The sequence below is a fragment of the Delphinapterus leucas genome, chromosome 13, assembly GCF_059928025.1.
Source record: "Delphinapterus leucas isolate spDelLeu-1000000601 "Yukka" chromosome 13, BTC_Dleu_Yukka2, whole genome shotgun sequence".
Classification (NCBI taxonomy): Eukaryota; Metazoa; Chordata; class Mammalia; order Artiodactyla; family Monodontidae; genus Delphinapterus; species Delphinapterus leucas.
The window spans coordinates 1,352,057-1,368,492 of NC_143141.1; the positions used below are offsets into that span (position 1 = coordinate 1,352,057).

The window sequence follows — 16,436 nt, forward strand, 5'->3', positions numbered from 1 at the left end:
TAATTTAATTACACACACTTAGGAACAGTGAGAGATACGTTATGTGTAAGTGTGGGGAAATGGCACCTGTTTTTAAAAATAATGGAGGAAATGGATAACTAAAGGATTAACATGCCAAGACAAACAACATAGCTTGTATGAAATGGCCTGAAGTGGAAAAGTATTCAAGGAGAAAAGAGAATATTTTATCATCCTGAAACGTGCACCCTATTCACTACTGGAGCGGACTTTTCCCTCACAGCCGGAAAGAGTGAAATACTTGACCACCTTATTTTAAGTAAGCTGGGCTTTCTAATGCAGCAGAGTATTACCTGGCCTCTTGACTTGGCTCCAAAATACCTTTGCAACCATCCTCTGTATAGTAACCACTCAGTAACTTCACTTTCGATCAGTGAGAATGACACCTGGTAGCATATTTCCCATTTCCTTGTGTACATCTATCTGTCTGCCTCTCCAGTAACCCACGTGACCACCACCCGATACAGAAGGGTTTACAGATTTACCCTGAGACTTGCTTGAGCGTCAACTTCTCCCAACTCCTCATTCAAGCTTCGTTCTAGTTCTTCATCTACGTCTGAAATGAACACGGACTACAAAACACATTGCCAGCCGTAAAGCACTCTGGCCCAAGGACACAGCTGCACTGGGCACTACTTCAACAAAGCCCAGGGATTAAGAGCTGAGAAGGAATTAAACCTAAGTGACGCCACTGCAGCCTTGTGCCACCACGGAGGGTAAACGGCAACAGGCCTCCTCGAGAATTTACTGATTACAAATCGAGACAATCACAGCCAGTCGGCCTGCAGGCAAAGGAAGACAATGAACTGACAAGTTTAGCTGATACCAGAGCTAAACTCATAAGTTGGTGAGTTGCGTATGAGGTTACAATTTGACAATAATTCCCTACAGTGCAGTACGGTGTGCGACACCAAACAGAAGAGATGGACCTGCGGTCACACAACCACAAGGAATTTCAGGATGCGTTGTATTCACCATCCCTGCATGCTGAGGCGTGGCGAGACACCCAGGTTCGCTGCCATGGAAGTCACAGGCGAGGGGACGGGGGCGGGGCGGGCAGAGGAGCTGAACCAGCCCAGCGCTGCACTGTCATAAAAACGCAACGGACAGAAGGTGCTCAGAGGTGCCTCAAGGGAAACACTGGCATATACAAGACTCCAGGAAAACACGGCTTAAAGCCTATGTCCTTTTTTTATAATTTATAAACTGGTTTTACCGATGTGTGCATTGGGGAAAGAAGAAATATGAAAAGAAAGCCCTCAATTCTTGCAATAAAACCAAACCAGTGGCAGAAGCATGCCCATAAGAGTTTGTTACCAGCAACATTTAAAATCTTTTCTGCCTGATTCATTCTCTTCCCTAAACTCACTGCAGTCAATAATAAGGATCTACAAAATAGTGTTTTATTCTCTCCCTTATTTTCACCTGTTGCATCACAGAATACCAGTGTGCAGGAAGCTGTTCGAGGGTTCACTCTGTCCCTAAGCGTGTGGTCTTGGATCAGTGTTAATATTCTACACACTTATTGGAAACTTTGATTTAGTCATCACAGTTGAGCCACTACAGGATTCGGAAACATCTAAATGATCACAGTAAGATACGTCCTAACAAAAAATGTTAGAAACACGAAATTCTTACTTGATTTTGGACAGTTTCTGTAGGATGATGCTGAGCTTCTCTAGGACGTGGAGGTCGAGCTTCGGGCCCCGGAGCAGCACCGAGCAGGTTCGGAAGAAGAGGGAGCAGCTGCACACCTGCAGGAAGGGCTGCAGGAACCCTGCGAGACAGGCGGGTCCGCGGTGAGGGGCCAGCGCGCCTGCGGACGGGGCTCACCAACACTGAATTGGGTGTTCATTCTTTCCCCTCCTAAACTATGGGGAAAAGTACCATCATCTGAAGAATTAAAATACTACTGGCTCTTGTTGAATGATGCAAACCGAAGGTAAGACCATTTCCCCTGGTGTCAAACTTCCATTAAGCGGAATCTAGAAGAAAGTCCGTAAGAGGAGACTGTTTAAATACTTAGCGGTAAGAAATTCTGTTGGGGTAGTAATTTTTTAAAAACCCTAAATTTAAGAATTTCATTTACGTGCTAATGACAACTTACATAATCGCTGAATAGGAAAAAAATTTTAAAGCATAAAAGCAAAAGTGGGAAAGATTCATAAAAGAAAAGATTGAAAAATTTTATAAGGTAAAAAACTTTATGTAAAAGAAATGAGAACAAATTAAAAGGCGAAACTCTAAAAAACAAAACAAAAGGGAAATGCCAAACTTGGTGAGGCGGGATTGGGGGCAGAAATCTCCTCGTAATATATTTGCCAGAAGAATTGATATTTTACTATAAAAAGAGCTCCTATAAATCACTAAGAAAAAGATGGACCTAATATTTTTAGAAATGAGCAAAGGGTGCAAGCAAGCAACTCACAACAGAACAAAAGCAGTAAAAATATTCAGCTCAGTACTGATGTAATGAAATAACTGGAATTTGCCAGATTCGTATGAAAAGACTTAAGTGTGTATATCCTTTGACTCTGACAGAGACGTATACAAAGGTGTATGAAAAAGAGTCCCTGTAAAGTCTGTAACCGTGAAAACTGAAAGCTCCACTGAACAAAACAATGTGTAAAAATGCTTTCCAAGGTGTAAATCACTTACATTTGTAATTAGGGAAGCTTGGACAGAAACAAAAATCATACAATAACATTAAACTGTGGCCTTTAAAATAGTTAAATTCCCCTGTAAAACTCAGGGGCTCCCAAAATGGAGACAGAACTTTATTTCAAGCACAAATCAGTGACTAAAGGACGTAAGAATAAGAGAAGTCTGCGCTCATCATTCTTTTTGAGCACATAAGCACAGCCGGAAAGACTCTATGTCAGTATTTTGATGGTGAACTGAGGAAAATAAACTATTAAGTAGTGAAACTGGCAAACCCCAAAATAACAGTCGGAGGAATGTTTTGGTAACAGGAAGTGAAAGCTGGTGCATGGAAACAAGGTTGTGCCCTTTGCACGGGACCCCGCGGTGAGAAGCTGGAGGGGAAATGCACACCTCCCCACGGGAGCCCACCAAGTGTCTACATGTGTTTCGATCTCAGACACACAGACTCTTTCTGAAGAATGAACTTTAGGTTACGAGTATGGTGCACATAATCTGCAAACAGATTAAAAATACACCCAGAGTTCAAGCAGCTTCGTTAAGCAATTGTACACCTTCCTCGGTTCAGATCCTGAGACCCATGGTGCAAGTCACTCTCAACTGGAAGGCTGACCACTGCACGGCTGACGAGTGAGGTCCGGGCAGAGGGACAGCCCCCAGTCACTGCCGGAGCCACCTCGGGGGGTTCTCAGCACTGCTACAGGCCACAGTATCAATGCTTTCCATTTAAAAGCCCGCAGAACACCTAAGCAAGGTATGATAGTTGTTTGTAAATTGCAGAAGTGTGAGAGAGTGCATCTCCCTTTATTTTGCTTTACTTTATGTGTAAATCAGGTCCTGGCATGAATAAAACACAGATATTTACAAGTAAGCACTTCCAAATAAAAGTGAACTTCCTTGTATGACCTCTGTAATGGAAAAAGGCCAAGACCATGCAAAGAGTTTAATATACCTGCATATTTTAAAAGTAAAGCTTATAAAGGTCTTTTAGAAGCAGAAGAGGTTCACTGGCCTGACTTCCAATCTCTCTTCTGACCTGTGAGACAGACGTCAAACAAGAGAAAGGAAACGCAAAGATTCATATATGCATTCGGTTAGGTTTACCTATAAAGGTGAAACATTATAGTCAACATTTTCTTCAGTACTACCGTGTTTAAATTAATTATATATTTTTTAAGCTTAGAAGAATTTCAATTTGAATACACGTGGCCCGTACGAGAGAGGAAAAGAAGAACCAAAGGCCCAAAAGGCCAGGTGACTCCTCTTCTAAACTTCACTGATGTCTTCACTGATTAAAATGGGAAGATAAAAGTGCTTGAGAGAATTTCTCTCCCCAACACCTAGTCATATGGATCAAAAATTGTAAAACAAATGAAACAAAAAACCTCATTTACAAAAACCAAACCCACACACAGACACAGGAAGGGCAGAAGTCCTCATCACGACCTTAAAACTGGCAGCAGGCAGCCCAGGACAGAAGCACGAAGTTCCAGAGCAGGGCCTGAGCCCACCTCGACGCCCCTCTTCCGCAAGACACGGGGGAGGGGACACAACCTCGGGAATTCTCACCACCACCCCCCCCCCCCGCAAACCCGCAGGGGAGCCACTGCCGCCTCTTCACTCCTCTGACAGGGAATCAACTGAAAACAAAGTCCCAGAGCGAACTGTACTGGGAACCAGCTGAAGCCAAGAGAATTTCTCTATGGGAACAGGACACCCACGCCTCCCACTAACTAGGTTAAATGAACCCAAACGAGATAGTTTAGCAGAATCTGAGAAGTGAGAACACAGCCCTGAGAATCCGGCAAAGAGCACGTCACCACCAGAGCCACCGGCTACAGGAAAGAATGGATACGTTAGGAAAAAGGGCTTTCAAACTGTGGCACGGAAGGGAGAGAAAACCTGGACTGGGACGAATGGTAGGCCCACCCCGTCCACAAGGACAGGGAACCAGAGTCATCAGAGACAGATGAACCGGTTTGCAAGGCAGAAATAGAGACAGATGTAGAGAACAAATGTATGGACACCAAGCGGGGGGCGGGGGGGGGATGAATTGGGAGATTGGGATTGACATATATACACTAATATGTATAAAATAGATTTAAAAAGAGACAGCATGTCAACTCGGTGAGCATGTTATAGCAATCAATCAACCAATCAATCAGAAAGGGATATAGCACACACAAGGCAGAGTCAAACCTAAAAGAAAACACAAAGAACAGAACAGTTTTCCATAAGAGTTCTGAGGTCTCAGTTAACCTAATAACAAGGCTAGTCAATAAAATAAGAAAGAAAAGATGATAAACAGGATTTAAGAGAGAGAGAATCAAAACACCACCATTAAAGAAGTAATAAATTAAAACATCAAGAAACCGAAAGGACAGAGCTGAAAATTAGATTACTGTCATAACAATCCGATCATCACAGAGAATGAAAACAAAAATGAAAGGACCAGAAAGAAGCCAAGATATGGAAAACCATCAAAAAAGATCCATGAGGACAACTGGTGTTCCTAACAATATAAAGTTAATAAAAGAAAAATATTACATATTATGTTATATGTGAAATGCTAAGTGGACACAGAACAGCAACCCAGGCAACATCCAAGGGCTACACCGTGGGCTTGAGGGAGGAAGCAGCTATCAACCACCCAGGAGAGCAGCGGGGCACCACTGCTGGGAAGGCCAGGCTGCCCTCTGGCCTCTCGAGACAGCCGCGAAGCACCACGTGCGACCCAGCATGAGCACTCAGACGGGACCTCCTTGAGTGTAGGCGCCCCGGCAGCGCTTCCAACGCAACACGAAGCAGCCTCCACAGCACCTCCTAAACTGGGGGGTGCACACAGGCGAGGGAGCAAGATTAAGAGATCGTTCAGGGACTTCCCTGGTGGCCCAGTGGCTAAGAATCCGCCTGCCAGTGCAGGGGACACGGGTTCGAGCCCTGGTCCGGGAAGATCCCACGTGCCGCGGAGAAACTGAGCCCATGCGCCACAACTACTGAGCCTGTGCTCTAGAGCCCGCGAGCCACAACTACTAAGCCTGCGCTGTAGAGCCCGCGAGCCACAACTACTGAGCCCACGAGCCACAACTACTGAAGCCTGCGCGCCTAGAGCCCATGCTCCGCAACGAGAACGAAGAGTAGCCCCCGCTCGCCGCAACTAGAGAAAGCCCGCGTGCAACAACAAAGACCCAATGCAGCCAAAAATAAATAAATAAAATTAATTTTAAAAATTAATTTTAAAAAAAAGAGATCATTGAGAATTAAGAACAGAAATGCAGAGGTTGCAGTCAAAGGACTAATCCTGAGCGCTGAATGTGACTAAATGTAAAACTAACATAAAGCAAAGTAAGAAGAAGACACTAGCATGAAGCAAATGTGCAGATTCTGCCGTCACAGGAAAGATACAAACTAAACAGCCGGGAAGTGGAGGCGGGGAGAAGGAAAGAGCGGTGCCAGTGCCCCACCTTCCACGGCTGGGTGTCAGCACTGCCTAAACCGAGCGGTGCAACCAACAGGGCATGGGAGATTTTATGTTGTATATAGTTTACAATAAAAAAAGTAAAAATAGACTCGATGTTTTTCACCTTCTTTCTTTCCTTTTTTTTTTTTTTTGTGGTACGCAGGCCTCTCACTGCTGCGGCCTCTCCCATTGCGGAGCAGAGGCTCCGGATGCGCAGGCTCAGCGACCATGGCTCACAGGCCCAGCCGCTCCGCGGCATGTGGGATCTTCCCGGACCGGGGCACGAACCCATGTCCCCTGCATCGGCAGGCGGACTCTCAACCACTGCGCCACCAGGGAAGCCCTCACCTTATTTCTTAACAGAAGGAGCTTGTGATCATTTTTGACTCAACTCTGCTTCATTTTTCCTGTTAGATTAAGCACGTCTCACTAAATAACGTGTGTAATGAGCCCCCTGTGTTACAGCATCTCCACCTGCCACCCACTCACCCGCCCCCCTCCTCCAAGGACACACGCACAGGACGGTGTCTGCAATTACATCCACCGAACACTGTTGATGGGTATTTCCAAATGACAAGGTTTCCGGGGATTTTTTTGGAAAAAACACTTAATGCTCTCTACAGTTCTGCCTTGCTTGAATGGTTTTTTTTTTTTTTTTGAGTACTAAAAGTTCATTGATGTTTAATTTTCAAATTGTGGTTAAACATGCATAACATAAAATTTACCATTTTGACCATTTATAGAAGTGTAGTCTTTGTTAGTGTGAAGTGCATTCACGCCGTTGGGCAAACATCCCCCCGACCCCCCCCCCGCCGAGCTCTTCATCTTCCCCAGCTGACTCTGTCCCCGTGAAACACCAGCCACCCCTCCAGCCTCTGCCCCCACCATCCTACTTCCTGTCTCTATACATCTGATGATTCTAGGGCTCTCACATGAGTGGAATCATACAGGATTTATCCTTCTGTATCTGGCTTATTGCACTGAGCACAATGTCCTCAAGGCTCATCCAAGGTGTGGCAGGTGCCAGCATTTCCTTCCTTTTTAAGGCTGAGTAATATTCCATTGTGTGCAGACCACACTTTCTCTTGCTGCCTTCAAGATTCTCTGTCTTTGACTTTTGACAGTTTAACATCATGTGTCTCCGTGTGGGTCTGTCTCTCTGGGTTTATCCTGAACTTCACTGAGCTCTGGAATTTGGTTAGCTTCTTAGATTTGTAAAACCATGTCTTTCCTCAAATTGGTAAGCCTTCAGCCCTAGTTTTTCATATCACCTTCATGAATTCTCTTAGCTGGATCTTCTGGATAACTTGCTGCAGCTTCTACACCAGCACTTGCTGCTTCCTCTCGCTCTTTTATGTTACGGAGGCAGCTTCTTTCCCGAAACCTCATGAACCGACCTCGCCGGCTTCAGACTTTTCTCCTGCAGCTTCCTCACGTCTCTCAGCTTTCAAGAACTGAAGAGTCAGGGCCTTGCTCTGGATTAGACTTTGGCTTAAGGGAACGTTGTGGCTGGTTTCATCTTCTGTCCAGACACCAAGACTCTCTGCAATCAGCAAGAAGGCTATTTTGCTTTCTTATCATTCCTGTGTTCACTGAAGTAGCACTTTTCATTTCCTTCAAGAGCTTTTCCTTTGCACTCACAGCTCGGCTAAGTGTTTGTTGCAAGAAGCCTGCCTTTAGGCCTATCTTGGCTTCCGACATGCCTTCCTCACTAAGCTTCATCATTTCTAGCTTTTGATTTAAAGTGAGAGACATGTGAGTCTTCCTTTCACTTGAACACTTTGAGCCACTGTAGGGTATTAACTGGCCTAACTTCAATACTGTTGTGTGTCAGGGAACAGAGGCCAGCAGAGCAGTCAGAACACACACATTATTAAGTTCACCATCTTCTAAGGGTGCAGTTCATGACCCCCCCCAAACCATTACAAGAGTAGCATCAAAGACCACTGATCACAGATCACCACAACAAATATAATAATAATGAAAAAGTTTGAAACACTGTGAGAATTACCAAAATGTGACACAGAGACGGGAAGTGAGCAAACGCTGGGGGAAAAATGGTGCCAACCGGCTTGCTCAAGGCAGGGTTGCCACAAACCTTCAGTATGTTTAAAAAAAAAAAAGTACTTGGAAAAAGCACAATAGAGCAGGGTGTGCTTGCAAATGTACATATTTTTGGATACTAAGACTTTTTGGTTTTTTGCCAGTTTCCAAATTTCTATTACTTTTATAATAAAAGTAAATTATACTTGAAAAAAACAAGGTGTGCAAAATGTACTCAAATACATTGTTGCCATTCAGGTGTGTCACCTTGGACAAGATGGTTTCTGGGGCACACAAGAGAATAAACTAACAATACAAACACAAACTTAAATGTTCTATTCAAACTACGTCTGACAAGAAAAGGAATGTATTCTTTAAAATAAAACTACATCTGACAAGAGAAGGAAAGTATTCTTTAAAATAAAGTAAGACTCATGTCCTTACACAGCTAAACCCAGATAAGTAACAGCTTTTACCACTGACAGGAAGAAAAAAAACCACCGAGTAGTTTTCTAAAAGCACATTGCTCAGTTATTGTATGATTTACATTCACGCCCAAAACAGATAATCAGAAGCCCTCAATCTAAAAATAACTGTGTGCTCACAATACTTATGTTCAGGTAAATCAACGCACAGACCTCAATTTACACTCAAGGAAATGCGTCACAGCAGCTTTCAGAGAACTCTGCCTGCACAGCTAAGGGCAGCCCTCACGCCTGGGGTGCAGCGTTGCTGGGCAGAGAAGGGACCCTGCGGCCGCAGGGGCCCAGGACGGACGGAGCTCCTACCACTTCTCCACCTCCGCACCAAGGACCAGTCTTCTTGAACTTGCCACCCAGTGCCAGGAACCCAGTACACTTTCCCCAAATACTGTCACGACAGTCAGTAAACAAGGCGGCCACCAGACTAGGTGGCTCCAGTCCCCCCAGGTCACAGCCCACCAGACAGAGCAGAACCCAACCAGAATCTGAGAAACCGAACTCAAGAACAACGATCCTAACAGCCAAATAAGGCAAACATTATATTAGACACAGATACACAGGTGCTTCGCTTTGCTTCTGTGTCTTGCCTACAAACCCCCTGCCCGAGGCCGGCCGCCGGGCACCCGGCCTCGCGCACTCACTCCCAGGCTGAGCTCCCGTCTGTGGGCTCCGCTTCCTGAAAGGCATACTCAGAAATGCAACACAGGGAAAAGGAGCAGCTCCACGTGAAAAGGAATGACCGAAGCTAAATGGCTGCTTCTTACAAGTCGAGAGCTCACCTGGGGTCCAAACAACAAGGCAGCCAAAGCGAACCAGAGCACCCGGGCTCGGCAACGCCGTCCGTATCCGGGCTAGGTGAGGGGCCACCGCCCGCAAGTCAGAAAAGCGCGTTACCCCAGCACGACCGCCGGAGGAAACCGGGTCCCCACCCCCCCTGCAGGTGAGGACGTGTCTGAGGGCCGCGCTCCCTCCCAGCCTCAGGGACAACACGGGACACAGAGCGCAGAGAGAGGCTCGAGGACGGGAGTGACGCCGCAGAACGAATCCACACAACCGGGGCCCCCTGGAAACTGCACCGAGTTCGTGGAAATGTGGACGAAGGGTCAGGGGTGGGACTAAAGACGCTACCACACAGCATTTAGGGTATAAGAGGCACCAGGGCCTGACCCGCAGAGTCACACTGTCAGAAGAGATGTGACACTCACTGGATTCCACTGTCGTCTGCGGCAGGCTGTCGACGACGCAGGACAGGAGCCCTTTGCTGGGAACCTTCAGGTGGCTCAGCACCACCGGGACAGCCTGGTACTCCAAGAACAGGCTCTTCCCTTCATCCGCCTTCAAGTCCAGACACAGAGAGTCAAACGCCTGCGCCAGGTAGTCGGCTGCAAGACAGGGCGTCAAACAGCGGCTGCGTCAGTGGTCCAGCTGGTAACAGACGCAGACGGCAGGAAGGGAACACCGCCACTTCCATGGATCCAAGAGGAAAGGAAAAACTGAACGACCAGAGGCGACAGGCTGAAGGCCAACGGGGAGGGACATTACATTATGACAGGGCAAAAGTCGTTCAGAATTTCCCTACTGTAACACTTAAGTCACAATAAACACCGTTCCTTCTTTACATCAAGAAAGAACACAATGGATGCTTAATAGTAAACACCACAAGTAATGTTAGTCCCCGTATCTGACTGTAACTACCACATGCTTCCACAGATCTCAACAGCATTAGTACCGTGATCTTGACAAGGCTCCTGAGACTACATTTTCTTGCTACTGCTGCCACACGGTCACCTGTTTCAAAATGCAAGTTCATACAAACGTGCTCAATGGGTTTTAAACCAGGGTTTCTGCCCTCTGATCCAGACCAAACAGGAGGCCCTCAAAGAGCCTCAGGAGACTGACCCGCCCGGAGTCTCCTGCGATGCCTCCACCGTGACGAATGGCTGGAGATCCGACCACAGCCGACGCAGGGACGGCACCCTGTGGTCAGGAGCCCTGGAACGTTCTCCAAGATGTTCCACGGGTGACTGGGAAGCACTGATGTGACCGGGATCAACGCAGATGAGTTAAGATACTTCAATGGCTACAACAGTTTACACCGTGCTTTCAAATGTGCAAGAACATTCCGGTTCTCTAAAACTCTTTCAACACACTATTCGAAGCAACAGAAACTGTTCATGCTGTTCACGCACTAGTGAGTTAATTTTTCTGCTGAAAGTTCTGTTTAAAGAAGGCTCAGAAGTGTTCTGAAACACACTGAAAATATGACAGGATCACCACTAAATTCCTGTCCTCTGGCCTCAGGTTTTGTCTCTTCTTTGCTGTCCATGCTACGTAAACCAAAGAAATAATTAGAGCCCTAATTACTAAGAATGAGAAGCTGCTGGGACTTCCCTGATGGCGCAGTGGTTAAGAATCCGCCTGCCAATGCAGGAGACACGGGTTCGAGCCCTGGTCCGGCAAGATCCCATATGCCGCGGAGCAGCTAAGCCTGTGCGCCACAACTACTGAGCCTGCGCCCTAGAGCCCGCGTGCCACAACTACTGCAAGCCCACGCGCCTAGAGCCTGTGCTCCACAACAAGAGAAGCCACCGCACCACACCGCAACGAAAGTGGCCCCCGCTCACCGCAACTAGAGAAAGCCTGCACGCAGCAACGAAGACCCAACACAGCCAAAAATAAATAAATAAATAAATAAATGTATTAAGAAAGAAGATTGAGAAGCTGGGAATAACCTGTGTGAAATTAAAACACATGTGAAAGCATTTTTAGAACTTAAGATCTGTGCCTCTGCGTCAATTTATAACACACTTCATCTTTACTTCTGGTAGCATCTAGCCCAAGGCACACTGCTGCACTTAACTTCTGAGCTTCGCAGAGCACTGCAAAGCGGCCGTGTATCTAGGTCGGCAAAGCTGCAGCCGCTCTCCGGAGCTGCCTTGCTGAGGCAGGAGAGCGCTGACGGCCGCTCCCGGGTACAAGCACCACTATGGGCGCTGCCCTGCTGCATCTGACACCAAGTCCTCTCCCTTCTCACTCGGCATTGCCTCAGATTAAACAGGCCGAAGGCTGCACGATACAGCAGGTTTGCAAACTTAAAAAGTAGTCCTTTATTAATCTGGAGGGGATACAAAGATGGTATTTGGTTATTTTATTTTTATTTTTTATTTTTTCGGTACGCAGGCCTCTCACTGCTGTGGCCTCTCCCGTTGCGGAGCACAGACTCTGGACGCGCAGGCTCAGCGGCCATGGCTCACGGGCCCAGCCGCTCTGCGAAATGTGGGATCCTCCCAGACCGGGGCACGAACCCGTGTCCTCTGCCTCGGCAGGCGGACTCCCAATCACTGCGCCACCAGGGAAGCCCTGGTTATTTTTTTAAAGTGGTCTAATCTTTCGAGGGGAAATTAAAAGTTACCTCCTTACTTTAATTTCCCTAATAATGAAGATTTCCTAAAAACCAATTTAACCTCTAAAAGAGTATTCTAAAAAAGTTTAGTTACCAACTGTGCCAAACCTGGTTTCTTTCTATACACATGCCGTACTACTGAGTGTCTAAGAAACGTCCCGATGTTCAACAAGACCACCTTTTAGTCCTGATCAGAGGCCACCGGTGGGCGACGGCCGGCTCGAGGATCGGATCGAGTCTCGGCAGTGACTCCGCCTCTGCGGCCGGGCCCACCTGGGACTGTGACCGCAGAAGGCGGCAGAGACCTCCAGCCCGGCAGCCCCTGGTGCGGTGTAGACAGGTGCAGGCGAGGGGCCGCATGGGGGAGGAGCCCAGCCCAGCCCAGCCTCCCAGCGGAGCTGAGCCCAAAGAGCCACGTGTTTACGTGGTCCATTTGAGCAGCGACAGAAACCCAACGGCATCCAACAGGTCGATTCTGTCTCAGGGGAAAACAACCCTGAGCGGTTTAATACCAGCAAACAGTATGACGGCCACAAGGAGAGTGGTTAGCGTACTGCTTAGGGGCCTGCTGGATGCCAGAACGCCGCGGTGCAAACACAGAAAAGGGAGGGGCCCACGCTGCACACCACTGACGGGGCTGAGCCTGCGGCTGCAGAGCTGAGCTCTCACCTGCCGGTCACGCTGCCGCCTCCCCAGGCCAAGCCTTTCTGCCCCTGAGCACGGCAGTCACACCCCACACCCCTCTAAGCCTGAGGGGTGACAGCATAATCACAAACACACAAACCCGTGTAGGTCGAGGGCCGAGAGCGGGTAGGGCAGGACTACAGAACAAGCCCTGACGCACACATTAAGCCAAACAGGAGAAGGCTGCCCCTTAGACAGGTAATCCCATCAGGTAAGATTCTTATCACTTCTTCTAATCCTCGTATCTTTACACGGATCAAGTGTAAAGATCAAGTGTGCATGCACAGAGAGTCGTATTAAAATGCTTCACGCTGATTCCCACACCTATGCAGTATCATTGTTGATGACGCATGACATTTCTCTGTCCTCGAGAAAGATCTGGCTCCCTTACAGTTTGTTCTTCTGTAAAAATGACAACCCCACATCCCTCCTCAGGTTCCTGTGGGGAGGGACCCCGAAACCACCGAGTGTGGCTAGAAAAAGACCGGCAACAGCACGAGAACCCACCCACTTTCTCCACCAGCGCAGACAGCACACCAGCAACCTGGGACTTCCTTCCCTTTTGAACTGTTTCCTTACAATAAGTCTTATTAAACGTTAGGATACATCTTGGTGGCTCCTGAAACCAGAATGCACTTCAAAAGTGATCATAAACTACAGTGCAATCAAAGCTGTACATGTCCCCTCCGGTGGCACATCCCCCGATCACTTAGCTTTGTGTGATGGGTCTGAGGTCGCAGCTCACAGTGAACGTCGGAGAGCCGCACAGCAGTGATGGAGGGCGCAGGCCTAGCCTCCACGTATCACCTGCAGGACGGAGGTGAGAGAATGCTGACCCCTCGCCACCCTGCTGGAAGGGTCAGAGCAGCCAGTATGCAGCGCTTAGCCCAGGACAGCAGGCACTGTGTAGGTGTTTGCTATTACTACCTCTTTGATGGTCTCGGGGAGTCACACTGGAGGGTCAAGAGGTGGGCTTTAGAAACAGAGCTGAGCTGAACCACGCTGTCAAACACTGCTGTGTGTGGCCCTGGCACAAAGGTCTAGGCTCTGTGACCTAATAACCACTCAAATGGGGATAAACCATGTTCAGACAACATACAAAGGGCTTCACATGACAGTGTCAAATCCACACCAAGGATCACTACCTGCGTCGATTCTCAGGAACAATCTACCCGCACTGTCCAGTCAATGGAACAGGGAATCACCTTACAGACCCACATATTTTTGAGTTATTAAGCATTTAATATTATGTGTATCATCCAACCCATCTATTCTCCACTGTTTCTACTAAATTTACCGATCTTGTAACAGACACTTCTATTTTATAAGTAGGAAATGTCCTCTCACCAAGTCTACTGTTTAATTTAAGAGCTTTTCTTACGTTTACTTTTTTACTTCTCCCGGAACTTGCTGCAGTGCGTGGCAAGACAGCGTGTGCCTCAATCCCCTTTCCCCACACTTGCACCACCGCCCCTAAGGGCGCTTCCTAGATGCCCTCCCTGCTCTCCTGGCTCTTCCTCGGCTTTCTGGCTGAGACCCAACGGCCCCCTTCCTGCCCTCAGGACCTCTCTGGGGCACCTGACAAGTGAAGGCTGACAGGGGACCAGGGGACCAGCTCCACAGGGACTGGCTTATGATTCTACGTTCTTAAAAAACTGACTTGGACCAGGAAGCAATCAAATTCATTAATTCAGTAAGTCCACATGAAGTGCCAGTTGTGTGTCAATTCTGGACTATTTTCCTATTATAATGTTTTATATCAATATTACTCATTTTTATTATTACACATCACAGGTGTTTTACAATCTGTGAAGGCAAAGCCTCCGCCCCAGGGCTGCTATCTCACTTGTTTCCTTTAAATTAGCACACTCACTGCAAATATTTTTTCAAATAAACTTTTCTACTACTCTCTCAACTTACACAAACCGTATTGGAATTTTAATTGGTACCATTAGATGCAGCCACCTGGGGTGTCTTATAGATTCTAATAATACTCTTGGTCTTCCCGGGTAAGAAGAACGAAAGTCCTTTATTGCTGCCCTTTAACTTCGGCGATAATCTTTATCAACCTGTTCATTCACCCATTATTTACCAAATCTTTACTTATGTCCTGTTATATTTCACAACAGATGAGGTTTTACAGATCCCATGTTAGATTAATATCCACATTTTTTTACATTATTTTGTTTTGCTTACATGAACAAGATCTCGTTTTTTCACACATTACAGCTGCTTGTTACTGATGGTCACGGTAGTTACGCTCTAGGCACGACAGTAGTCAAAATCAACGGACTTTTGTGAATTTCCTCTGGAGCCCGTTTTCTGAAACCCAGATTAGGCCTTAGACCACTCGGGCTGCTGTAACACAATGCCAGAGACTGGACGGCTGGGAAAGGACAGAAGGTCCTGCTCGCAGCTCTGGGAGTCTGGGGTCGAGGTGCTGCCGGTTTGGCGTCTGGCGAGGGCCCTCCTCCCCCTTCACGGTCTTCTTGCTGTGTCCTCGCGTGGTGGAGGCCCGAGGGAGCTCTGTGGGGTCTTGTTCATCTGGACACCACCCTCACGACCTGAGCGCCTCCCAAAGGCCCATCTCCTGACACCACCTCCCTGGGGATTAGGGTCTCCTCAGGTGAACTTTAAGGGGGACACACATTCAGACCACAGCACACTGATCTCTCAGCCAGTTTCTCTGACTGTCTGACTTACACAGAGTACCCATGAGTTGCCAGTTTTCTCTATTCCTTTCCAATGTTCATTCCCACTTGTTTAAGGTCACCACAGGTGGTCAGCACGGCCAATACTGTGCTGCACAGAAGGGGGACGGGAGGCACCGAATCCCTTCCTGCTTATTTCTCCTTTCCATTCGTTCCATCGGTAATGAATATCACTTTGTATCAAATGACGCTATCATGTATGCTGACATGTGGTGGACTCTGGCTTGGCTAATAGCCCTTCTCACAAACAACCTTTCAGGCAGTTACCACCCTATCTGTTAAGAAAATAACTAAGAGTCACAGTTTGGTTTTTCCCTTAAATTCCTTATAATCAGGAGAATATACTTCAGAGAAAGTAGTCAAAATAATTTACCACCACTGTGCACTTAAAAAAACAACCAACCAGACTGAGTTATATAATTTAACAGGGAAGGAAGAAAGGTGGTCTATTTATTGTTTGACTACATTGGTATCACTCACCTTAACACAAATTCTCATATTTAATAATCCAAAAAAGATAACTACTTATAGCTATATATCAAAACTGTACTAAAAACGGCCAACTTCGATGGAAACTTTTTTTTTGGCTGTGCGGCATGCAGGACCTTAGTTCCCCGACCAGGGACCGAACCTGCGTCCCCTGCAGTGGAAGCACAGGGACTTAACCACTGGACCACCAGGGAAGTCCCTGAAGGAAACATTTTTAATGCATTCATTTCCTCGTTCCCTCGTATACATCAAGCACCAGGCTGGGTGCGGGGTGTACAGTGGGCAACAAGGCAGTAAACTTACACACGAGTGTGGGGGCTGAGAAACTTTTTCTGTGAAGGGCCACGTAACAACTTTATAGGCTCTGGAGGGCAGGCTGTCTCCGTTGCCAGCTACTCAGCTCTGTTGTTATACAGCAAAAACAGAGACAACAGGAAACTAATGAACATAACTGTGTTCAAATAAAACTTTATTGACAAAACAGG

At 47.1% G+C, this 16,436-nt stretch overlaps 1 protein-coding gene across 12 annotated transcripts in view; it reads right to left on the bottom strand.

Annotated features, from left to right (window-relative positions):
- CCDC138 (coiled-coil domain containing 138) overlaps window positions 1–16,436 on the bottom strand; it is a 72,929-nt gene that overhangs the window by 25,739 nt on the left and 30,754 nt on the right. For 9 of the 12 annotated variants that reach the window (XR_016395323.1, XM_089922531.1, XM_089922529.1 and 6 more), the window contains 2 exons: window positions 9,870–10,046; window positions 1,657–1,795 (listed from right to left, as the gene is read on the bottom strand). Coding sequence is in view for 11 of the 12 variants with exons in the window: in XM_089922531.1 (XP_089778657.1) it covers window positions 1,657–1,795; window positions 9,870–10,046 (316 nt within the window). In the remaining variant the exon portion in view is untranslated. Of the gene's footprint in view, window positions 1–6; window positions 1,105–1,619; window positions 1,623–1,656; window positions 1,796–9,869; window positions 10,047–16,436 lie in introns of those variants that run through there. The other 3 variants (XM_089922532.1, XM_089922533.1, XM_089922526.1) reach the window with 2 other exon arrangements.